Here is a 25,495-nt window from a genome sequence, read left to right as displayed (position 1 = left end):
TGGTTTTGTTCTGGTCCAGTCATTGAGGGCAAAAAACCTCCTAAAGGTTGGTTCTGGTTAAAAGTGGTTTGCTCAATATGTGTTGTTTTTTTCCTTCTTTTGTTCATTATGTTTTGTAAAACTTTTGTTGGTTCAGTAAAATATATTTCTGTTTGTGTTGGGCTCAGGAATAAGAAATCAGCGTGATTCATTTTGGCTGTTAATATGCTGTGTACTTCCACTTTATACTTGCTATTGAATTTTCATCTTAATTTCTTGGCTGACTACTGCAGAGTGACATATTTATTGATCCTGGCAGAAGCGCCACCTGATTCTTGAAAAGTCTTTCCATGATTCATTAGTGGAAGTTTGTCCATGTGCACCTATAGCTCTAACATAGTGTCTCCTTGGCAGAGTAAAATTAGGGAGCCTTTCGGAATTTCTCACCACATCTTTCTACACGTATCTGACCTTCCTGGATCCAGACTGTGATGAAAAGTTGTTTGATGATGATGCCAGCGAAGGGAGCGTCAGTCCTGATAGCGATTCAGATTTGGGAGGATATTTCGAAGAGACTTCTTACAATCGAGGTATAGCTAGGAATGCCTTTGCAGGTTGTTCATTGAATTTATTGAAACCTTAGCATTGTGGTAAAATTGCCCTAAGACACAAACACAGAAAATGACTGTTAATTAACCTAACAAAAAAGGCTTTGGAAACTTGTAGCCATTAAAATGAATAAAATGCCACTTTAGAAACCTAAACTACAAAAGTGGGGCTTTTTTAAACCTAGAGTGACAAAGAGTTTCAGGAATGAGGACTTTTCACAAAATGTACAGTATTCTAAAGACAAAAACACAGGGCTTGAATTTTCAAAGGAATGGTAGAATGATCTAGGTTTGGTTGGATATGAGAGCTGAAATCCTATGTGTATAACATTTCTCAAACTGAATAGGATTTGGGGTTGAAGTGACCTGTTTTTTACTTTGGTATAGTACTTGGGATTGGGGCTGGGGGTTCCATAGGATTGAGGCTAGCTGTTCCATAATGCTTAGCTCATTCATGACAAATTAAAACAAAAAGCAGGTGTCAGCTGCTGGCCCTCAGGGTACCTTACATATTCAGCTCATGTTGTGATGCTCTCATATGAACACTATCTTTTCCTAGGATGAAGTTGTTTTTTCAAACAGTAGCTTTATAAACACATAGTCTGTGTAAATCTCTTTACTCTTGGGGAGGGGTGCAAATATCTATATCAAAATCTTGTCTTTCACTAAATTTACTTAGTGCTGTGTGCTACACATAATCACTATTATGCCTTTAGAATATTTCTGCAGCTTGTTTTCATTGGCTCTTTTGCTTGCCTGTCCAATTACAGAAGGCCAGGATGAACTTGACCAATATATCAACCACCTCCTGCAGAGCACATCCATGAAGTGCTACCTGCCCCCTCTTCGTAAGAAGACTTCAGAAGACAGCCATGTTTTCAGTGCTATCCACTCCACTCGGGATATACTTTCCGTGATGGCAAAAACAAGGGGTTTGGAAATTCCATGTATGTTATTAACTCTTTTCTGCCTGTTAAAATAAATGTTTAATCAAAGTCAAAGACTCCAAAGACACAACAAAATGCAGATGTTTTCTCCCTCACCCCTTCCTTCCCTACTGCCCCCAGTTCTTCTTAGAGGCAACCACATTCAACTCTTATTTATTTTTTTTGGCATTTATATAGCTCCACATTTCTAAGATAATTCTAAAATAATGTGTGTATACTGCTGTCTTTTGATGCATTGACTTTATTCAGCATCTGTTGACTTTCTCTTATGGGGTGATGTTTAGCTGTCTTAAATCACCGCCTCTCCCTCTGCTTCACTTTCCCTAGCCTTCGGATATAGTTGCATTAAAACTAAGTTAAATCAGTACTCACTCTTTATGTTATTGTTTGTATGCAAATATTATTCCCAACTGAGCATTATAGTATACTATGATTATATAATTGTTTTTACTTTTTTAAAAAGCTAATAGTTGCTCTATCTTTTCATTTGCCTTGCTTCATTTTTAGACCTTCCAAATGGCCTCTCAATACAAATTTCCACCAGATCAGTCATATCTAGGAATTTCTCCATTTCACTATTTTTTTAATAGAATCCACAAGTCTCCTTCTGTCTGGCTGATTGGACTCAAACCTGTTGCACCCCTAGGACTTCTCTTTATTGCAATTCTTAGAATCTCCTTTGCTTATCTCTTCAGTTGGGTTCCCTGTTTCCTGAATCTGGCATGTTCTTCTTTCTCAATTTATTCCTTTGGTGGAGCACATCCTAGAACAGTTCCAGTAAGTTAAAAAAATAATATAATGGAAGAGGGTATGGTGATGACAACCCTCAATTTGTGAAATTCAATGCCCCTTTGGCGTGGTTGCCCTCCATGTCCAGGATATAGATTTTATCCTGGGATCTTCCTTCACCATCATCCTGGAGAGTTCCTTGACAATTCTTTGTCTCCTGTGTTGGCTCTTCTGTTTTCTGTGTCTCAACTTTTCCTTATCTTACTCTCTGATTTTGGTGGGGTCTAGTAGTTTCCCAAAAAGCATTACATGTTAGTTCAAATTGTTGAGACTTTGCAAGTCTGAAAATAGCTATAAATACTCTATATCCATTTGAGAGTTTGGCTGGATATAAAATTCTAGCTTGAAAATAACATTTTCTTCATAATTGTGAAAGCATCATTTCATTGTCTTCTTATATCAGAGTTACTTTTAAGAAATTTAAACCCATTCTGATTTTTGATCCTCTTTGAAAACTTTTAGGATCTTTTCTGCTCCCAGGTTCTGAAATTTCAGTGACATGCCATGATCTGGGTGTATTTTCTCCTCCACAGTGTTGGGTACTCATTGGACCTTTTCAATTATGGAAATTTATGTTTTTCAGACCTGTAAAGTTTTTCTGAACAATTTACTGACTCATTTCCTTCCCTACATTTTCTCTGTTCTATCTTTTGGTACTCTATGATTTCAGTGTGGACTTCCTGGTGAAGTCTTTATCATTTCTCTTCTGTCTTCCTTTTTTCTTTTTTTTTTCTCTGTTCTGAGGGAAGTTGTTTCAACTTTTTGTTCCACCTTCTCAATTGAATTTTCTCACTTTTGCTATCATGTTTTAATTTTTTGTTCTCTGAAATTAAATTGCATTCCTTCTTATTTCATGCATACAATATAATTTCTTATTACTCTAAGAATGTTAATGGCAGAGTTTTTGGTTTTGTTTTCTTCTCCCTAAGTGGATTCCATTTCCCCCAAGTCAAATTTCCAGTTTCTCTATTTTTTCTATCTTCCACGTTAGAGTCTTTCCTTCAATGCAGGGTGTTCCTTGGTTATCTGCTCATCTATGTGAATCTCAAAGCATGTAGGTGGGGCCTGTTGGATGTATGGGTATAGACTGGGCAGATTTCCCAGAGATACTCTGTTCTCCTCTTTGACAGGTAAGGATCTGGTCCTTATTCCCCCTAAGAAATATACACAGGCCTTCAGCCATGCCGTTCGGCCCCCAGTCCAGGGACCCTCCTCAAAATGACCCTCTATTCTTCTGTCAGGGGGAAGGTGGAACAAGGCAGTTGCCAAGCGTGTGGAGTTGAGGAAGGCATCTATCTAGGGAGCTCACTGCTTCTCACACAGCAATTACCCAGTCTTTCTTATTCTGGACCATTCCCTCTAGACTCCCCCCGCCAGTTCTAGAGGTACATAGTGCAGCAAGCTTCTGACACTTCTGAGGATTCTCTGATGCAAATCTGACTGGTTCTTGATTTTCCCCACTGCAGACTTGTGGTTTGGTTGCCTTGTGTCAGCTAAGTCAGTTATCTTTCATCCATCAGCTTTCCTACTTCCAAAATGATGTTACTATTATCTTCTCTCCTGCTTTTCCCTATTCTTGAGGATTTGTCTTTTTTTTTAAATATATTTATTGATTTTTTACAGAGAGGAAGGGACAGAGATAGAGAGGTAGAAACATTGATGAGAGAGAAACATCAATCAGCTGCCTCCTGCACATCTCCTACTGGGGATGTGCCCGCAACCCAGGTACATGCCCTTGACCGGAATCGAACCTGGGACCTTTCAGTCCGCAGGCCGACGCTCTATCCACTGAGCCAAACCGGTTTCGGCTGGATTTGTCTTTTTTAAAACTTTTTTTCTGCAGTGTTAGTTGGGATTTGAGAGGAAGTAAAATTAAAATGTATGTTTAATGTGCTAGTATAACTTGAAAGTATATAAATGCCTTTTATATATGTCTCATCTTTACCTTGAAAACTTCCTGTTTTCCCAAGATGATATGAGATAGCCTGGAAGACACAGATGGCTTAATGAATAAATATTGATAATGATAACATCCAAAGGTGGTTAGAAAACATAAACCCTAATGCCTGGCAGTGGCAAAGTGACACACATATTGGATAGGAAGCCCAAATACCTTGATTATGAGAAGGCCAGTGACCTTGGATAAATGACCTACCCTCTCTGATTCTCAGTTTTGTTTTGTTTGTTTGTTTTCATCTGAAAAAAAAAGAGATTGGGCTTAATCATTTCTAAGGCTCAGTCCAGTCTTAAGATGCTATGTAATTTTTCCCTGAATTCCAGGAGGGAAACGTGAAATTTTACTCCTTAAAGCAAGATCAATATCCTGCTCATGTGTTTCCAGCACATGATGTAGCTACATGATAAATTCTTGTTGAAGTTAAACTAATTAAACTAATTAATCGCTTTTTAATTGGTTTGTATTGAATAAGGAGTAGCTACTTTACCTCTTAAAAGAAATATTTTCTCCTTTCTTCTCCTCAAAATAATTCTCTTTATTTTTGGTTTTCCAGTTGTTCCCATGGCTTTGCCAACTAAAGTTCTAAATACGCACCGTAAATCGCTGAATCTTGTTGATTCTCCTCAGCCACTCCTAAAACAGGTAAAATATTTAGAATCACTTTGTTAACAAATGTAATATTCTTTGATGTTGGTGTAGTCCCAATAAATCTTTTAAATGGTTGAACTCAAAAGAAAGCGTATTTCTTGATATCCAGGACTTTTAGGATTAGAAGTTCTGGTTTTCCATATGAACCCACTCAGTTGTCTAAAATCTGCTTTGTGTCAGTATGCACATTGAATTTGATGCAAACCTTTATGTTCTACATGTAGGAAAATGCTACTGACTTTTTGCCCACTCATCAGAATCTGTGTCACACTGGAGGAAATAAGCTAGCTCACTACCTAGTCCTGTCCCGTCCTGTCTGTGCCAGCCAGCCAAGGCCGGCAACTTGCAGAGTAGGGTACAAAATCAGAAAAGATTCCTCAGGAGAATAAATCTCAGGGTGTTTGCCACTGGTTCCCATAATCTGTTATTTTGTCCAGAAATCTCCTTTGATTTTATCCCACATGAATAGAGAGATTCGGTATCTATTGGAGAATATTTTACCTAAACTCAATTTTAGGTTGTTTAAAACTCACATACTTTTTGCATTTGTTTTTTTAAAAATATTTTATTGAAGTATAACATATATAGAAAAGTGTATAGAGTGTAAGTATACAGCTCACTGAATTATCACCACACCAATAGACACGGGTAAATGACCAACCACCTTTTGTGCCCTTCCCGGTCGCTTCCACCCCTCCACTCCAAAGGTAACTGATAGCATAAGTCCTAACACCCGGGGTTAGTTTTGCTGTTTTTGAACTTGGCATAAATAAAACTCATGCATATGTTAACCTGGTCAGTCCAGTGTCTTGCAAACATTGACTAATGCAGTGATTCACTGATCAAAAATCGTAAAGCACTCACATGAAAAGCTACAAAAGATTCACTGAAAACCTGGAGCACAGTGACAGGGTTCCAAGACCAGGTTGATGTGTCACTTTGCATCTGAAAGTTTACATGCTCAGTTCTTCTCCCTTGCTTTTTGGTTTTTGTAGGGTCCGGCCCCAGAAGGTGACTTCCAGTGGCCCAGAGATGATCATGGCGATATGGACTGTGAGAAGCTGGTCGAGCAGCTGAAAGACTGTTCAAACCTACAGGACCAAGCAGACATTCTGTACATTCTGTATGTAATAAAGTAAGTTTCTGGTCTTTGCTAGTCCGAGCTTTCCCCCATCTCCTTGATTCTGTCTTAGTCTTTTTGGCCTTCCAGCAAGCTGGGTCATGAATATATTACCCAAATTACCCAGGATCACTGCAAACAGACTTCTATCCCCTTTTCTGCCTATTCATGCTGGCCTCTCAGGATGAGGAGGCTGGGTGAAGCCAGGATCTCACTGTTTCCTGATGTTAGGCTTCTGTTTCCAGTGGACAGAGGGATGCATTGGTAAGACTCAACCCAATCCTGAGACTCGGAGGCAGTAGGAGGGCCCTGAGCACTTGGCAGAGTGTGCAGTGATTCATTCCCCTCCCTGCCAAGTGAGCTTCGCTGCAAGAGAATCCGGCCTGTAAATGTTGTGGGCCACACTTCTAGGGTTTTCTCTCAACAGGGGCCCCAGCTGGGACACAAATCTCTCCGGACAGCATGGAGTCACAGTTCAAAACCTACTCAGTGAGCTCTATGGGAAAGCCGGCCTGAACCAGGAGTGGGGTTTGATTCGCTACATCTCTGGCCTGCTCAGGAAGAAAGTGGAGGTCCTGGCCGAGGTCAGAGCCACTGTGCTGGCTGTCCATCTGTCTCTTCTAGCCCCATGCCCTCTTCCTTTTACGAAAGCTTGAGGCAAGCACTTCTTATTTGTAAAGGAAACTAGTTATTTAATATATGGGTGGAGCGGGCTCTCCTCTCCGGACCTCCCACTGCTTCTTGGAAGGCGAGCAGAGGAAATGAAATTGAAGTTGATTCATTTTGTTCCTTCTCAGCTGCAGAAAAAGGTTTACCAAGAAGTAAAACAAAAATGCTCTGTGGCCTGGCATCCTCTTAAACAGAGCTCTCTTATTTCTGTACAACCACAGTATAATCATCATTAATATTTTTAACCCTATGGCCCTGCAAAATCCAGAACTGCTTTCTAAGACATTAAAGTTCAGTGATATGGTAAGGAGATGGTATTTAGCATATGCGCATAACGGGGAAACTGACAATCTAAGGCTATAATATGGTTATTAACTCTTAACATTGGTATTTCAGGACTCACAGCCCATCTGCTTGTAGCATATCAGGGAATCCAATGTATTGGCTGCAGTGGCTGGGCATTGAATACCCACTAACAGGGCCTGCAGAGCCAGGCCTGGGGTCACATATTGGGAACACACAGGTCACAGGGATGCAGCCCTGCCTGGGTTGCTCAGTCTGGGGTCTATGAATGAATTTTTCAAATAAATGGCAACATGTGTCATAAACTTTGTAAAGGTAAAAAGTTATGATCTTATTGGCAATACCCTTCCCTCTGAGTTTGCTCATTTCCTCATCTCTCCTTTCTCCCTTTTCCCTCTCTCCCTCACCCTTTCCCCTAAATGAGTAGGCCTGCACGGACCTGCTGTCCCACCAGACGCAGCTCACAGTGGGCCTGCCACCAGAGCCTCGGGAGAAGATCATCTCTGCGTAAGTCTTCAGCCTGGAGGCCTCGGGTTTGTGGGGGCCATGGGGAAAACATCAGTGCCATCCGCCATTCAGGAAGAGGGTCTCTTTAAAGACACTGTCACTCCAGAGCTTCCGGCAGGAAAATAAGGCTCTTCCACAGAGGGCGAGGAGACACCTCTTAGGTATCTTTCATGGTGTTTGTGTCCTGACACTCTTTCCTAGGCCCCTTCCCCCGGAGGAGCTCACAAAACTCATCTACGAAGCCAGCGGGCAGGACATTAGTATCGCCGTCCTCACACAGGTCAGCTGGCTGGGGCGGGGCGGGGCTGCGGCCTTCTCTAGGCTGCAGGGGCCTCTGCCACCGCCTGCTTTCTGAAACGCTGTCTCCATGTGTGTCTGCGGCAGGAGATTGTGGTCTACTTGGCCATGTACGTCAGGGCTCAGCCCAGCCTCTTCGTGGAGATGCTCAGGCTCCGGGTTGGACTGATCATTCAGGTGATGGCCACGGAGCTGGCGCGGAGCCTGAACTGTTCAGGTGCAAAGTGTGGGCGGGCCCTCGGGAGGCTCCTGTGGTCAGTCCAGCAGAACCTCGCCCAAGCACTCTGGAACCCAGGCTTCTGTGCCTTTGCACATGCTGTTGCTTCACCTGGTTCTCTAGTTTAGATGTAACTTCCACCAGGCCATCCAGAACAGGCTGTTGAATTTCATGTCAGGGAAAGAGGCATTAGAATCTTCTGTCCTGCTCCTGACATCTAAGTTCCTCACTGTAGCTCAGGGGTCCTCAAACTTTTTAAACAGAGGGCCAGTTCACTGTCCCTCAGACCGTTGGAGGGCCGGACTATAGTTTTAAAAAAAACTATGAACAAATTCCTATGCACACAGCGGCGGCAAAAACACCCGGTGAGCCGGATAAATGTTTTCGGCGGGCCGCATGTGGCCCGCGGGCCGTAGTTTGAGGACCCCTGCAGTGTAGCTCCTTGCAGTGAGGTCATCACCTATTTAATAACACCTCTGCTGGGACAAATCCTACCAACTGAAATATGTAAATGAACTGCAAGACACATTCTAATATCAGGATCATTGCAGTGTGAACATACGCATGCGACAGTTAAGAAAATACATAACTTAAACAGTAGCATTTAGAATCACCAAGGATCAGTACATTTCAGCCCTGAAGCAGTAGAGAGGTAATCCTGAGTAGGGAAACCTGCCACAGCATCCTTTGTCACCCCAAGGCCCATCCAACTCTACCTTCACCTACCACCAGCCTTGTGTCTGAGACACTTACAAAATGTTTGTTTTTAGGAGAAGAAGCTTCTGAAAGTTTGATGAACCTAAGCCCTTTTGATATGAAAAATCTCCTGCATCATATTCTAAGTGGAAAGGAATTTGGCGTTGAACGAAGCAGTAAGTAAATGCTCATTTTACCTCTGTGGGGAGGAAAGCAGAGAGGGCCTGATTGATGCATCCAGCATTGCCTGAAACGGCTTCATTTATATACAACTTGACATCAGAAATTGCAACTCAGGGCATAATATATGAGGGTAAGGTTCCTACTTTACCGAGATGGATAAAGTCCCAGGGACAAGGTTCCAGCTTGTCGGGCTTTGTGACCCTCATAGGCTTGCTGGGACAGTCCTGGTCCCACGTGGGTGTGGTGAGCACACCTCTGCACCTTGGTCTGCTGCCTTCCTCCTTCTGTCAGATCCAGGTACTGTCACTGTGCACAGGTGTTAGGAGGGGTGAGTTAATCAGGGCATCAGGATGAAAGGGCTGTCTTTTCTGAACACCTGAGTGCCCCACCTTTGGTTTGGACAGAAGTGTCCTCAAGCAGATCCTAGTTCCCTTTATGGGGCTCAGAAAAGAGCCCTCTGCAACCTCACAATACCTTCTTGCTGAGTGACTTTGCTTCCTCCCCGGACGGCCTATTCCGTTTTTATCTGTACCGACACCCTGTTTGCAGTGTTAGGAAATATAATCACCCAAGTCCTGGTGGAATACTGTTCTCAAATGCTCTCTAATTGTAATTGAAGCAATTATCATTTCTCCTCATAATAGAGCAAAATGATTTGCAGACACATTTGTGAATTTATTTAATCAAGCCAAAGAAATGCAGCGTGGGCTGTCATTCTTTTTATTTAATAAGAAGGACATTGGGTACTTAATATTTTCCCCCAGAGTGTGCGCCAGCCGGCTAACAAAGCCACATTGTGCCTTCAGAGGGGTTTTGGTGGCTTTTCTCCTTTCCTGAAGGAGGCGTGCTCGAGATCCTTTTCCAAAAGTAATTTTCAGTTCTTTCAACACCCGATCCTTGAAATGTAAATGTACAAGATAAATATTTAATGTGTTCTGCTCATCAAAATAATATACATGCTTTGACACAGATAATTACTAAAATTTTGTTATCAGATATAAAACTATAGATGCTTACAAAACTAGGAACAGAGTAATGTCATAAATATGTCTAATTGCAAGCAAGGCCAGAAGAGGCCCTGTATTTTGACATATAACATCATTTGTTAATTGTACTTTTTAATTGTTCAATTTTTATAAATTACAAAATGCAGAGAGTCTTAGAATTTTGATTAAATCCTGAGATATCTGAGTTAAATATTTCCAGCTAATGCTCACCCCATACAGGCCTCACTGTAGCCTCCCAAACCCTTTTGGCTTCTTTCCTGGTATCCCTCCTCCCTCTCCAGCTAATCATTGTTTCCTTTGTGGGTCCCTCCCTCTCTGCTGTGCTTTAAATGTTGGTGCCCCTAACTCCTTATTTGCCTCTGCTCCCCTGGGCAGTATCCTTCACAGCATGGCTTCAGTGGTAAGTTTGTTGGGAAGGCTGGGCGTGCAGGGAATGCTGCCTGAGGAGGTGACCTTTGAACTGGGCCTGCAGAAGGAGAGGATATGCCGGGCAGTGAGGAGCAGATGGGACTAGAGGAAGCAGCATGTGCAAATGCCCAGCACCTTGTGTCTGGCCTGGAGTGGAGAGCTAAGAGGGGCAGGTGGGGCTCACGTCCGTAGGGCTCTGTGTGCCACTGGAAGGATTGATTGGGCTTTATATCCTGAAGATAGAACTAAGCTTGGAAGGATTCTGAGTGGACAGTGACATGATCACACTTGCCTTTTAGAGTGATCACTGTGACCACAGCATGGGGAACCAGGTATTGGGGGCAGGGCCATAGGCAGGTGTGAGTGCAGCAGGTTGAGAGTGAGATGATGGAGGTCTCCCTGCCCCTTCTGTGACACAGCAATTCACTGACCCTCAGGCAGCCACATCTTCTCTGCCTCTAGCCCTTGGTTTGACTTGTTCTCCCAAGACTTCCCTCTCCAGCCCCAAGGCCCCTTAAATGGGTGGTCTGTTTTGTACAAGGAAGGTATGCTTTTGGAGAAGTAAAGAAGTTACTTTTAAAATATCCAATTCATGAAAGGATTTTATGACCACCCAGTGTTTTCTGCATGCTGCTTAAGCGATGTTCACTCTCATCCACTCACTCAAACACATATTGAGCCTGGGCTGTGTAGCAGATATGGTTCTAGGAGGGCAGATGAGGTCTCCTCTAATGGAGTTTATAATCAAGGGGGGAGAGAGAGATGTGGATAAAAATAAGCACATTGCACGTATTCCTTACTCAGCGTGAATGCTATATAGTTTCTAAAAACCATCTGTGTTTCCTCTCCAGTGCGACCTATCCATTCTTGTACATCTAGCCCTGCCATCTCCATCCACGAGGTGGGACATACTGGAGTCACCAAAACTGAGAGGAGTGGCATCAACAGGCTAAGAAGTGAGATGAAACAGGTAAGAAGAGCTGTTGGTGGTGACGGTGCCAGGAGAGAAGTGGTTTCCCTACCTGGGCTCACCCCAGAAAGTGATAGAAACCCAGGGCATGTAGGGCATAGCCTGCTCTTTGTAGGGGATGAGATTCCTTCTCTCCTGGAATCTGAACACACCCCATACCCAGATATCTCAGAGCTACTCACACATGCTCATCCTTAACTTTAACATGTTACGTGAACATTCCAGAAAACACCCTTCTCCATGTTTGCCTCTGTTGCTGAGAATGGCTCTTTTGAGTGGGCCAAAGCCATTTAAAAAATAGAGATGTGCAAAAAGTAACTGCATCATCTCTCCATCAAATGTGCCCTTCAAATGAAATAACCAGAGGAATCTAGAAATAGAATGGAATGCTGGTGATACCTGTATTTTCCACCAGCCACAAGTGTCTCTTTTCTTTGCTCACCTTTATTTAATTCACAATAAATTCCTTCTGAACTGACCTCACAGAACTACAAGTCAAAAGCTTTTCAGTCTTAATGTGCTGGTACTGTGCTAGGACTTGACCATGATCTACAGTAGAAAACAGTGTCCTTCTGACTATGAAATGAACTCGGGTTTTCTTCTCCACTTTAAATGATGACCCACTAGATAGAGTCCAGGAGACAATAACGGGTCATTTGCCCTGCATTTGGAACAGCACTTCCTGGGTTGTCTAGAGGGTGATAGAAGTAGCAGGGCACCCTTGATTCGAAACTGGTTTATTTATTTCCTGATGTATTTTTACTTTCAGATGACTAGGCGATTTAGTACCGATGGACAGGTGAAACATCTTTGTCTTGTTTCGCCCTTTACTGTGCGTGCTTCATGTTCTTTCTGGCTCGAATGTGGAAAGCAAGGCTATGAATACAGAGAGTCTGAACGTTTGGCGAGTGGTCAGGCTTGGGTGGAGGTGACTCCATAGCTGTGGCGGGCAGCCCTGGGGACAGGCAGAGTGCTGGACTTGAAAGCAGGAGAAATGGCCTTGCTCCGGCCTTTAAACAAAGTCCATTTATTAAACTCTTGGGCAGTGGTTCTCAACCTTCCTAATGCAGTTCCTCATGTTGTGGTGACCCTCAACCATAAAATTATTTTCGTTGCTACTTCATAACTGTAATTTTGCTACTGTTATGAATCATAATGTAAATATCTGATATGCAGGATGTATTTTCATTATTCGCGACCCACAGGTTGAGAACCGCTGCTCTGGGGTTTTGTAGGATACTCTGTGAAAGAGATGGTTCTGGGCTTTGCTCCAGCAGAGGTGTCTGTAAAATAAAAGGGAAATAAATAGGAAAAAGTAAAATGTGGTCATTGATTGTATCGGTAGAAAGTATACCCTATTCCTATCCCCAGATTGCCTGGGGGGATTTAACCCTGAAAGGAAAAAAATGTAAGGGCACCGTTCTTTTATATCACCCTTGTTCCATGCTTCCTCCTCCTTCCTCCAGAAAATTGGAGTCACCTTCCTAATGATTTAATGTCTCCATGACTAAGAGAGTGTAGAGGAATCATATAATGACATGCAGGCTCTGTTGTCCCAGGGTAAAACACTGTGCTCTCTCATTGAAATGTATGCTCTTTCCAAGTAAAGAACAGACTTTCCAAAACATGTTCCTTTGCCAGCCACTTGGTGGCACCATCCCTCTGGTTATTCACATCCCCATGGCACCTTCCGGGGGGAATATGGGTGGTTTCTTCTGTCTCCATTTAATGTCCTTGCATATTATGGGGACACAATGATCACCTTTTTTTTTTTTTGATGACTTTAGAGTCAGTTAACCAAGTACAAGTTTTGTATTTGGCCACTTCCGTCAAGGACACATTTTCTCTATCCAAAATTTAATAGCTGCCATGGCATTTGAAATGTCTGTTCATTTTTGCAAGAACTCCACGCGTGGGTGCACATGTGTATGACAGGAAATATTAAGGGTACATTCTAGATTTTTAGACGAGGAAATAGTTATTTGCCCAAAGGTCATCAGCCTGATTTTATTTGTTCATTTAACAAATATCTATTGAATGCCAGTAGGTGCCCGATGCTAAATGCTTTTTATGGGTATTTTGTTGCTCTCTGAAGATTTTACAACTCTTAACACAAAAGATTAGTTTTTCATGGCTGTGACTTTGGGAAGTAAATTGGGTCCTAACTTGATGAGGAACCCTCCACATCTGAGTGGAACGTGGTACCATTTCATACTGAGAGAAAGAGCATTTCCCAAGTTCACTGCGCAGAGCCCAGAGCTCTGCCTGCCTGGTCTCTGGGGCTGTTTGCCTGGTTGCTGAATGAGATCGTCTGTCCACCTGCATCCTCAGCACCTTCTTTCTGGGGGTATTTTCCACACTGTTCTATGTTCCTCCTCTCTGCTTGTATCCTTTGGTATCAGTGCACATGACTGAATGGACTCTCTTTGTCTTGTAGCTCTTTTCTGTGAGCCAGGCCGCATCCAGCACCTCACATTGCTTCAAGTCTATGGTAAACCATGTGTCCCAACCCTTGTACCCACTGCCGCCTCCTTGTTTGTGGTTTGTCAATCCTCTTGTTGCCCTTCTCATGCTCCCTCCTCATCCCTAATTCCTGAAGATTTAAACAGCGTTCAATGTTTTCATTTGTCTGTCATTAGGAGTAGAGCCTAGAAAGCCAAGAAGTTCTTAAACTGAGCTTTGTTTGTCCAGGAGCTTCTGGAACCTTTGAGGCATTGGTTTTGTGCCTCTCCCTGGAGCCATGGTGGCGAACCATTGCCCGCATGTGCTCATTAGCATTGTGTACTCATAATGCTCTGCTTGGCATGAGGCCTCACATAAAGTGGAGGACTAGGAAGTGTGGGAATCGCTGAGGCAAATCTGAATCTTCATCCTGAAATGAAAAGGAGGAAACCAGCTGAGTCATTGATGAGTGCGGCTGTAATTACTTTTATTTGTATCTAATTGTTGCCGTATTTAAATTGCAGTAATGAGCCCAATGGAATAGCCCAGCCTAACAGCCTTTTCAAAATAAGATCCCATGAAGTCAAAATGACTCCATAGAGAACACTCCTGCCTCCTGCCCTAGTAGCATGCTTAACATTTGGATTTCATTTTTAAACCTTTCAATTTAATATTGTGCACTGAGAAGTGAAAATGCCAGGTAGTCCAGAACAAAGATAATGATAAGGATTTAGGTTATCCCTTTCCAACCTGGAGACCATGTGCTTAGAATCCATCCATGGGAAGAAGGCAGGCCCAGAGCCTTGCTGCAGGGAGAGAGCATGGTATGGCTTCACCCCATCTGCTTCTGGGGGTCCCCACATTCAAGCCTGGTCTCCAGGCCCCTGATGGGAACCTCTCAGAGCCACCTCTGAGGACATGTGCAGGCCCTGCCCTAGCACATGCCTCGAGGAAGCCAGAATAAGTCTAGCCTCAGGCAGGGAGGTGGGCAGGAGATGACATCTCTCCCTCTGCTTCAGCAAAGCATGTTTTCCTGGCGCAGAGGCAGCCATTGCCCCAAATTAGGGTAAAGCGCTGTGCTGAGAACAGGCTGAGAGCAGATTGAAAAGGACAAACACATATACAATACTCTCTGGGGTCCTCACTACTAAATGGGGATCCCCAGCCTTTTTGGTTTGGGCTCCAAAACCTCCCCCACCCACCACACACTCACCCCATGTTATAGGGAGGTGATCAGTTCTCTGTGGCACTGCAGAAGTGGGCACTTTGGCATTTGTCTCCCTGGGCTGCAGTACCTCTGGGCGGGTGGTCTCACCTACTCCAAGGGCCCCCGTGGGCACTTACAACCAGCCATGCGTGTTCATGGGGTTTTCTGTATTTTCATTCAGTGAGTGCTACGGGACAGTCCAACTGTGTCCCAAGGTGTAGATGAGGTTGAGGCCTGGAGCCAGTGTCAGGGTCAGGAATTGCCACAGGTAGTGCTGAGCTGGGATTCGCAGCTGATCCCAGAGCCCACACTGTCAGCTGCTTGGCCTCCCCATCAGGCTGGGGTCCTTGTTGCAGTGCTACCTCATGGGGCTGGGTGCAGTGCACCAAACAAGTTCAGTAACCAAACCAGTGTGGGAAAGAGTCAATCCAGCTTCAAGAAATGGTTAGGCTTGAATCAAGGCGGCACAGTCTTCTCTGGGCAAGTGGTGAGCTGGTGTTTTGACTGATTCACTGAGCTGTCTTGCAGCACCAGCTATGAGGCTTCTGAAGGCCACGCACTGTCTTGCAGAGGTCCAGCACCCCACCCTCGCCCACTGGCACATCATCGTCAGACTCAGGAGGCCATCACATTGGCTGGGGGGAGCGACAGGGCCAGTGGCTGCGCAGGAGAAGGCTGGACGGGGCCATCAACAGAGTGCCTGTGGGATTCTACCAGAAGGTGTGGAAGATCCTTCAGAAGGTGAGCTTGGCCACTATAATGAATTCCGCAGGCCTTGGGGCTGGGGGACACACACTGCCAGGTAAATGAACCGACCCCCCCCCCCCTTACTCTCTTTGTGAGGCATGGTGGCACCTACTGGTATCATCAAGTAGCACATGGTTGCAGAACACATAGCCCCTGACCTTGGATAGCTCACAGCCTAGAACAGGCTTTCTCCACCTTGGTACTACTGACATTTGGGGCTGGGGAATTCTTTTTTTTGTGGGGGCTATTCTGTGCATTGTGGAATATTAACCAGCATCCCTGGCCCCCACTCACTAGATGCCAATAGCACCCCCTTCCCCAGTTGTGGCAACCAAAAATGTCTCCATTTGTCCCCTGGGCAGCAAACCACCCGGAGTTGAGAACTGCTGATTGGAACCACAGCAAGTTAGATGAGGTGACAGCCCAGGTTGTGTGGGACCGTCCCTTTTGACATATTAGGAATGTAGAAAAGTCAGAAGATACATAAGAACCAGAGAAGGCAGGGCAGGCTTTGGATTAAAACACCATGACATAGATGACCCAGAACAGCCCGCCCCCATCCCTTAGTCTCCTACATGATCAGACAGGCATGGTATCCACGAAGGTGCCCTAAAGCACAAGCTCTACACCCTGGACTTCCACATGGAGGAAAGGGACCTCAGACCCCTCCCTTTAGTGCTCACTGTTCCTGTGGCCTGCAAAAATCTTAGCAGAGGTCATCAGAAACAGATGTAAGGGGACAGCCACAGACTGCATGCACTGCATGCACCTGAGTGCAGAAGAGCCCAGCCCAAATGCCTATGGCCAAGGAGGGGTCCGTGGGGGAAACCCTATGGCCCATTGCTCTCTGTACCCACATTCTGTCCCCCTCCTACATAAACCCCAGAGCATTTGTGTCTCCCTGGGTCCCAGGAGATCTTGTCTTTCCTCTTGCCCGGAGGGGCAGTCAGCCTCAGTTAAAAGCTTCTATGCATCATCATTTATCCCCCTTCACCCTCTTCTACCTCCCCCACCTCCCTTCCCTCTGGCGATCACCATACTGTCCTCTGTGTCTATGAGTCTGTTTTTTTTTTCTTTGCTTAATCCCTTCACCCTTCTCACCCAGCCCCCTCTTTCCTCCCCCATGAGAGCTGGCAGTCTGCTCTCTATATCCATGAGTCTGCCTCTACTTTGTTAGTTTATTTTGTTAATTAGATCCCACATATAAGTGAAATCTTTTATTAACCAATGTCACCCCAATAAACTCAATAAAAAAAGAAATTTAATAAAAAGCTTCTATGCAAACCAGGAACAATGGGCATGACGGATTTTTTCATAAGCTATTTTTGTTAGCTCATTTCACAGTAGGAGAGGAGAGAAAAGTCATCCCAAATGAGTGCATACAAATTCCTTCCTAAAGCCACAGCATCACTCAGCTGTGGTATTTCTGTGGACTCTTAGGGAGCCTTTGGCCTCTGTCTTTCTTACTGAACTAGTTATGGGGAGGTCAGAGTGGTCCCTGTCCTTATGCAGCTGGGCTCCTGGTCCCCACGTGGTATCAGAGCCCTCACAGCCCACAGAGGTCTCTAGTTCTCCATTATCTGCCTCTTGTCAAGAGGCACTAGTGTTTGCAGCCACTCTGTCCTCAGCCCCCCAGGGACGGGGTGGGCATCTGCTGCCAGCCAAGACACTGGGATTTGGAAGGCAGCCAATTAGACTAGAACTAACTGTTCCTAGAAAAATCTCCTCACTCTTCCTGGGGCATCACACGCTTCCATCTAGACTTCCACTGAGTCAATACCAAGACACTTTTATTATGAAAAAGCAGCATTTTGTATTGAGTTGGCGCTTGATATTTATATACATGGGTGTGCGTGTGCGTGTCTGTGCATGTGCTCGAGTTTTTTTGTGATTGCTGCTTATTTTAGAAATCTCAAAAATAGATGCCTTGCACAGGCACAGAAGTATCACTTCACCAGCAGGAGCCATGAAAGTCTCCCTTTATATGGCACCAATGGGGGCCTCTCAGCCAAGTGTATGAAGACCCGGCAGCTCCTGGGGCATTGTTCGTGAGAGATCTGAAACATGCCTGCTGGTTCCCTAGGATTGTTCCATCGAAAACACAGCCTGTGGGCAGTGAGAACAGCTCTCTAAAAATAAATGACAGTCTGGCGTGTTCCAGCCCTCATGCAGGTTTCCAGGGCAGAGCAACTTGAGTGTGTGCGCATGTGTGTGTGCATGTGTGTGCATAGTTATCAATCACATGCTGAAATTGGACTGAAATGGGATGTGTGTTCTGTTTGCAGTGTCACGGCCTGTCCATCGATGGTTATGTGCTCCCGTCTTCAACAACACGAGAGGTACGATGGGAAAAACCCAAACACGGGCCTACCACCATTTCTACCAAGTGCTCTATGTCACGGACTCTGACCACTGATACTTCTTTCAAGCTTCTTACATATATAGACAGGCCATTTGAAGGTCCGATCTTTTTAGCTTACTTACTCTTAATTTTTGCAAAGTTTCTTTCCCACACTTATTAGCATCACCTTTTCTCCTTCCTCTCAGAAACAGCATTTCTGACTGTGAAGGTCTTTAGATTTGCCCCATAAAAGCCTATTAAGAGAAAAGAGCAAAGCCGCATGCCACACTCATCAAATCCACATGCAGCCTCCTCTGACCCCTCTCTCTGCTGAGAGCAGTCATCTTCCCTGGTTTCTTTCCTCTTATTCATTCTTTTAAAAACTGATTTTTTAGTTTTTACCCTGCCCAAGGCACCATGCCATATGCTACAAGAATGATGAAGAAGAATGAGACATATGAAATGGTCCCTGACCTCAGGAAGTCAAAGGCCATTGGGCTAGGTAAATAAAGCTAGGACAAGGCCAACTGCCTCCCAGAGCAGAGTCTCAGCCTCTTGTTTCAGAGGGTTCCTGCTGGCAGAATCAGGACAATGACCAAAAAGGAGGCAACGTTTGAGCTGAGACCTGAACCCAGTGGGTGCTGTGGTTAGTGTTGGTGACAGGCTGTGTCTGTCCTGGCTCACTCCTGACCCCCTGGCTGGACCCTTTGGCAGATGACTCCACAGGAGATCAAGTTTGCTGTCCATGTTGAGTCAGTGCTGAACCGTGTGCCTCAACCCGAGTACCGGCAGCTGCTGGTAGAAGCCATCATGGTGCTGACGCTGCTCTCAGACGCAGAGTTGAACAGCATCGGGGGCATCATCCATGTAGACCAGATCGTGCAGATGGCCAACCAGCTGTTCCTGCAGGACCAGGTAGGTGTGTCCAGGCCTGTCCAGTCACCCCACAACCAAGGTGGGGACAGAGGCAGGGTAGCCAGTTAGGCTGGCATTTATCAAGACTGGAGATTCTGAGTCCAATAGGAAAGAATGTTCTCGAACAAAGAAAATGTCATCACAGATGGTGGAAAATATCAACCATTTGGTTAAAAAATGGCACAGTGGCCACTTGGGAAACTTAAAGACCTTTGAAGTGGACTGGTCCATTTCAGCATAGGTTTTAGTGCAAACACTATTCCTGCTCATATATAGCCCTGGGTAGACAAAACCACTCACTTTGGATTAGGAGAAGCCATCCACTTATTACAGTAAACTGGAGCATGTGGGAATCCAATGCAGTGCCCGGAGCAGAGGCCAATGTCCTCCCCGGGCACTCTAGGCTCTCCTTCCCCAGGCCTGGAACTCCATGGGCCATGGGCCTGCAGCACACAGAGTCATCACAGGGCTGTAAAATTAAAGTCTGCTTATTCTTTACTCTGCCTTTTCCTGCTGCAGATGTCGATTGGCGCCATGGACACCCTGGAGAAAGACCAAGCCACAGGCATTTGCCACTTCTTTTACGACAGTGCTCCAAGTGGGGCTTATGGGACAATGACCTATCTAACAAAGGCAGTGGCTTCTCATTTGCAAGAATTGCTGCCCAATTCAGGCTGCCAGATGCAATAGTGCCTTGGTGCTGTGAGTCTGTCACTTGCCCCCTAGCCTCATTGGGAACTTCCTTCTGTTGTTCAAGATCCTCTGTGCTGTCACAAAAGCATGTCCCATTAGAAACACTGGCAGGGCCCAGCCAGCGTGGCTCAGTGGTTGAGCATCGACCTATGAACCTGGAGGTCACAGTTCAGTTCCTGGTCAGAGCACATGCCTAGGTTGTGGGCTCCATCTCCAGTGTGAGGTGTGCAGGAGGCAGCTGATCAATGGTTCTCTCTCATCATTGATGTTTCTATCTCTCTCTCCCTCTCCCTCCCTCTCTCTGAAATCAATAAAAATATATTTTTTAAAAACACTGACAAGGCAGAGATGGCAGTGACCTGAAAACAGTATATGTCCAAGACAAAGAAAGAACTGAGGAATCCTGTGTTTCCCCAAGGAGTGGCATAGGATCATTGTCTCTAGGTCTATTTTGTTGGAACATTTTGTCATAGTATCTGGTCTCCTGGAGTCTGAGGAGGAATTGGAAACTGGTATCTTTTGAGTGCAATGTGAACTGAAAATCCAGCTTAAATTGGCTCTCATAGAGAGTTACTGAAATAGGTTCGGTGAGCTACTGAATATGTTAAAAATCCTTCTAGTAGCAGTAGCTGCACAGGCAGACTTTGACAAGGGGAACATATTAACAGGATGTCGCTTGTCTGTGGACCAAACTGTTTACTAAATAGAGCAACTCTTTCTGGGGAAGTTTGTTTTTCTTGTGGCTTTCTTTCTTTCTTGACCTCTTGTTTTATTGGCATGGCTACCTTCATTAATTTTGGCTCATGGTCTTCAAGGAGTTTATCCTGACTGCCCATAAATTAGGGGTTTCTCCTGCCTTCTGAAAAATCCCACATTTTCCAGAATCTATCAAAACAAAACAGAATGGTAGTGGCAGAGTGAACTGTTCTTATTAGCTGGGCTAGCAATTGTTTTGGGGCTCAAGCAGGCAGGGAGTCCCTCTGGAAGGCCTGTGCCCCACCTCATCACTCTCCCATCCCAGCTGTACCTCCCTCTATTCTCTGGAGGAGCAAGGTGATGAGTATGCAACACCAGAGGTCATGGAAATTGGTGGTGGTGGTGTGCTCCCACAACAACAATACTTCTCTCTTACGATAAAGCCAGCCTGGGGGCTGGGGACTCAAGCCCTTCTCTCCTGTAAGCACTTCTATCTTAATACTCTCAGGTAGGTGTGGTTGGTGGCCTTGATTTTAGAGGAGCCAGGATAAATCCTGATCCAACAGGGCCTCCTCAATCTTTTGCCAATGTCCTGGGGGATGGAGTTTCTCTCTAGGCATTGTCTTCAGGGTTGGGGAGGGGAAGGACAACTGGCAAACAGTTTCTGTGAATAAAGGACTTGAAAGGGCAGTCAACTGGTGGCCACATGGTGAACTCTGGCTGGTTGAGAGTGATGGATTGGATTTGTGATAACTCTGCCTCTGAAATGGGAACGTGGTCATTGGATCTTTGCTTGGAAGTTTAAGTGATGATGGAGAAAGCCGATGCTCTAGCTGCTTTGAAGGGACATCGCTGTGTCTGACACCCCTCAGAGTCAAAATGAAGTACTGACGACTATTCTGGAAGCAGAGGGAAGTTCTTGATGCTTCCTATTAAAGAGCCTCTTGTCAGTCCCATCCAGATACCTTGCAGTTGTCCCTGGGAGAGACTATCTAGAATACAAGCTCTGGTGTACCTACCTAGATACGGTGGTGTACAGGCACCGTACACAGGGAACCTCAATGCCTCTGTTTTCGATTTCTTCAAAAGCACAGTACTTTCCTTTATGAGGTAGAGAGTAATTACTGAAGGAAAAGGTCCCGGGATCTCTCAGCTTCTACTCCCATGACACCCACATTCCCCCTCTCCTCCTTCCCTCTCCTTCTCACCCCACCCCCTCTTTTCATGTCAGTACGTAAAACCGTTCCCCTCAGATTACTAGATCCTTCCTTTATTCATCAGCATGTGTTGAGAAAGCATTCTCTATACCATTGTGGGCAGACGTGGCTCAAGGAAGGCCTGTGTGAAAAGACGACCGTGCGTTAATGTGGTGGGGGCAGTATTAGAGAGGCAGACAAGGTGGAGTATGCCCCGAACACTGGCACTGGTGGGGCAGATCCCAGCAACAGTGTAGGCATCATGCTCCCCTTCCCCCAAGCTCCTGCAGTGCTCCAGAGCCTTCCAATTCATACCGCATCTTCCCTGGGAAACCTGTTTGATCCCATTTGCCTCTGAGGGTCCGGGGGGGGGGGGTCACAGCCACCCAGGTTTCATAGTAGCATTTTCATAGCCTTTATTTTTTGTGTCCTTAAGACATGCTTGCCATAAACAGGGCTCATGTAATCTATGTGGTAGACTTCCTGGAGGATCATTTCAAACATAGATAATATAGGAGAGGTACGAGCTGTGAAAGTTTCGCTTGCGTCTTGGGAGAAGGCTCAGGAAGAGTTACGGCCCTCCAAAAGGAGCCAGGTGCTAATTTAGAACAATCACCTGCCTGTGGATGACGTGCAAAAGCCACAGATGCTGTGTTTGGGCTCACCAACCGAGACGCGGGCCAGGAGAAGAGCCATAATAAGCAATTCAACCGAGCCCTCGATTCACTCTTTTGAAACCTCTTTCAAATGAAATCCTAAAATAGTACTGCATTTCCACAGGCATCAAGCTGTCAGCTTCAAAGAAGGAGAACAGGCTTCTGAGGTTTGATCCCTTTCACGAGCAGTTGAGGCCCACGCAGCAAAGAGGAACAGATGTTGGAGGGGGATGGTGGAGGCCTTGTCCCGACCATCCTGGCCTTGTGGTGTTGAAGGGATGTGCACTTTCCTATCTCCCTCCTCAGAGAAGAGAGGCCAGTTTTGACCTTTGCTGGGGATCAGGGCAGAATGTTTTGTCTCAGAACCAGAAACAAACATTTCTTTCAACATCCTCAGGTGAAAAGCAGCCAGCTGCCCCATCTGCTGCTCACCCTGGCGTTGACCCAGGTGAATCTAGCAGCAAGGAGGAAGGTTCTGTCTCTCACTCCAACCAGCCTTCCCTCCCAGCTCTGACCTAGGTGAGTTATTTAGCCTTCTGCGCCTCAATTTAGCCATCTGGAAAATGGGCAAGAAGCCTACAGACTGGCACTGGAGTAAGCACAAGGGAATCACAGGAACCCACAACCCCCTCACCTCTGGCCAGCTATGCCTTTTGGTGACCAGGGCTGGGCTCTACTGGTCATGCCCATGTCTCCCGGGATGGCTGTCTGTCAGGAGGTCAGTTAGAGCAGTGGTCGCCAACCAGTGGTCCGGACCACTGGTGGTCTGTGAGGTCTGAAAGGTTGGTGACTGCTGAGTTAGAGCTTCTGCATTACTTGAGGCGTGGTGAATGGAAGAAGAGACTGTTACCGATTCGCTACCTGCATAGAGAGCATGTACATGCTTGCTGTGTAAAGAAAGAAAAAGAAAAAAAGACCAAAGATCAGGAGGCAAGAGAACAGTTTGTCAGTTGATTGAAGCCATTTATTTCTAGACAAGAAGACAGGAGGCTTGGCCTCCCTTGATGTAAATTACAGCAGAACCATGTCTCAGTTCTATCGACTTGTGCACAAGTCTGGCAAATAGCTTTTGTCTTCTCTGCTTCCTTGTTGTCAGAGGGTACAAAAGCTTCCCACTCCCTCCCTTGGCACCATTATTCTTCAAGGTGACTTATGCTTTTGAAGTCCCTGCCATCTGTTGTGTGCGTCTCTGCACTTTGCATGCTCCCAGAATTCCTTCTGTTCTCCCAGACTTGGCCACCAATAGCTCTTGTGAGAGGAAAGTAAAGCTGTTGTCACCTTCTTAGAGCCTCCTTGTTCCCCTCAGAAAGCCATTTAGGAAAAGCCATGTCCTTGAGTTACCAAGACCGTTCTCTGAGGAATGAGAAGACCTGAAACAGCGAGAGAGACTGTACTCAAGTCTGATGCATGGAGTACTTGACTGATGGTCTGTCTGAGAGAGGGAAAAATTCCATCAGAAAATAACTGTGTGTTTTAAGGAACATATGTGCAATTTTGGCAAAAATGCCTTCTTAGAAAGACTGGAATAATTGGAACCAATGAACTCTGATGTCATGTGATTCATCCCTCTGCCTTATTGCAATATGTCAACTATTCTGAAAAAGGAATTGCTCAGAAAGCATTTATTGTACATTGCCCTGCATGCAGAAACATGGAGTAAGGTGGTGGGAGAGGAAAAAAATCGCTCTTTTGTTTGTGAAGACATCTAAGGAAGGACACTTCCAAGCCTCCTGTGGAAGCATTCTTAGCACTTGGTCTACCAGGGCTTCCACACCTCAAAACTAAATCCGAGCAGCTTTGGCCTCTTTCTCGGCAGGATGACTGTAGACGCTTCCACCTCCAGCTGGTGTAACTGAGGCGCCAGGCTTTGCAAAGGGCACCGATTTGGGTTGTCCACATGGGACCAAGCTGTGTCTGAATTGGGCATGAGATAGTGGTTGTACCTTCCATGTCTCCTTTTTTTAAAGAGCTTTAGAGATACAAACCCAGGATAGATACACCAAGGAGAAGTCTGTCATTCGCTCTAATCTTTCATGTCCTCAGTGTCACCTTTTGGCACTGTGTCAGAGTTCTTATTTGCAAATTACAGCAAATCTGGCTGTGTAGGAAGTATGTTTCTTAAAGGGTATTGGATAAGTCACATGGTCACCAGGTTTGGCACTTCCCCATGTCACTCCTGGGTGCTCCCAGGCTTATACCCTGGGGCTTACACCACAGATGCCCCCACACCAGCCACCATCTCTAGGATCATTGCCTCTGCTCTTTTGGAAACTAAATACAGAGGCTGCCACCTGTCACCAGAGTGGATTTCAACAGCCACTAGCTGTCAATTCAATCTCAGGCAGGTGTGTTGCCTCAGCTGGGGTGGAGGAGGACAGGTTGTTAGCTGAGAGGGAGATTGGAAAAGCCAGTCTCTTCTAGTTCCTCCTTCTAAAGTGGAGGTAGGGGTGGCTTCATAACAGGGGGAATTCCCCAGACCCAGAAAGGGGTTCGATGCCAAGCATCCAAAACTAAGTGTCCACTACAGCCAGGACTCTTGGCTTTTATTCCTTTGTCCAGAAAGAGGAACCTGTGCCTCCCCCACTCAGTCTGCCCTGAGAAATGACCTAATAGGTGTATGTGCCCTTTGGGGAAGGTTGTGCAGCAGGAGTGAAGAGTGTGCTGGGTGTGTGCAGGTCATCGCAGTGCCCACTCTGGGCTCAACTAGGACAATTGAAAGTGCTCTTTTGGGTAGAAATGTTACTAAGTCATCGTGGCTGAGTCGCTGCTGCTGCCCAGACCACCAAGCAGACCACCGTCCAGCGTCCAGCTTCTAAGGAGGAATTACCTGGCCTCACAGTTTTTCGTGACCACCAGCCCAGCCCCATTAGCCTTTTTCTGAACCCTGAGTGACAGCTCGTCTGGGACAAGACACAAATGATCATTGCTTCTTTGCTTCGTCTTTATCCAACTGGGGGATTTAAAAATAAAGAATTGGAATTGCTTCCAGATGTAAGCCTCTCTTCTGACATTGTACATAATTTCCCTCGTCACCTGGGATGTATCCCTGAGTTCTCCCATGCATCCGAGTCACTCTCCTGGGCTCCAGGGAGTACAGCCATCAAGGCAAGCTGGCCTCTCTCTGCTGATCCCCTCCCTCTCCCACTCACCAGCTCCCATGGCTGTTCCCACTCCCTCCTTAACCACAAGAAATCCAGTGTCATCCCTTACAACGAAAGGTTTCAGGTTCAATTCCCAGTCAGTGCATATACCTAGGTTTTGGGCTTGATCTCTGGTCAGGGCGTGTATGGGTGGGGG

General features: G+C 45.6%; 1 protein-coding gene across 5 annotated transcripts in view; it reads left to right on the top strand.

Moving 5' to 3' along the window:
- Positions 1-19,825, top strand: part of PHKA2 (phosphorylase kinase, alpha 2 (liver)) — a 60,544-nt gene extending 40,719 nt beyond the window's left edge. For 3 of the 5 annotated variants that reach the window (XM_005870940.2, XM_014543452.1, XM_014543453.1), the window contains 16 exons: positions 394-569; positions 1,358-1,534; positions 4,834-4,922; positions 5,924-6,063; positions 6,476-6,632; positions 7,448-7,527; positions 7,729-7,807; positions 7,912-8,041; positions 8,812-8,913; positions 11,187-11,305; positions 12,075-12,104; positions 13,743-13,796; positions 15,525-15,695; positions 17,987-18,040; positions 18,757-18,957; positions 19,477-19,825. In XM_005870940.2, coding sequence (XP_005871002.1) covers positions 394-569; positions 1,358-1,534; positions 4,834-4,922; positions 5,924-6,063; positions 6,476-6,632; positions 7,448-7,527; positions 7,729-7,807; positions 7,912-8,041; positions 8,812-8,913; positions 11,187-11,305; positions 12,075-12,104; positions 13,743-13,796; positions 15,525-15,695; positions 17,987-18,040; positions 18,757-18,957; positions 19,477-19,647 — 1,930 coding nt within the window. In that variant the 3' untranslated portion in view covers positions 19,648-19,825. The remainder of the gene's footprint in view (positions 1-393; positions 570-1,357; positions 1,535-4,833; positions 4,923-5,923; positions 6,064-6,475; positions 6,633-7,447; positions 7,528-7,728; positions 7,808-7,911; positions 8,042-8,811; positions 8,914-11,186; positions 11,306-12,074; positions 12,105-13,742; positions 13,797-15,524; positions 15,696-17,986; positions 18,041-18,756; positions 18,958-19,476) is intronic. The other 2 variants (XM_005870941.2, XM_005870942.2) reach the window with 2 other exon arrangements.
- The last annotated feature ends 5,670 nt before the right edge of the window (positions 19,826-25,495 follow it).

This window comes from Myotis brandtii, unplaced genomic scaffold (genome assembly GCF_000412655.1).
Source record: "Myotis brandtii unplaced genomic scaffold, ASM41265v1 scaffold326, whole genome shotgun sequence".
NCBI classification, from domain to species: domain Eukaryota; kingdom Metazoa; phylum Chordata; class Mammalia; order Chiroptera; family Vespertilionidae; genus Myotis; species Myotis brandtii.
This window is presented reverse-complemented; position numbering and strand designations above follow the sequence as displayed.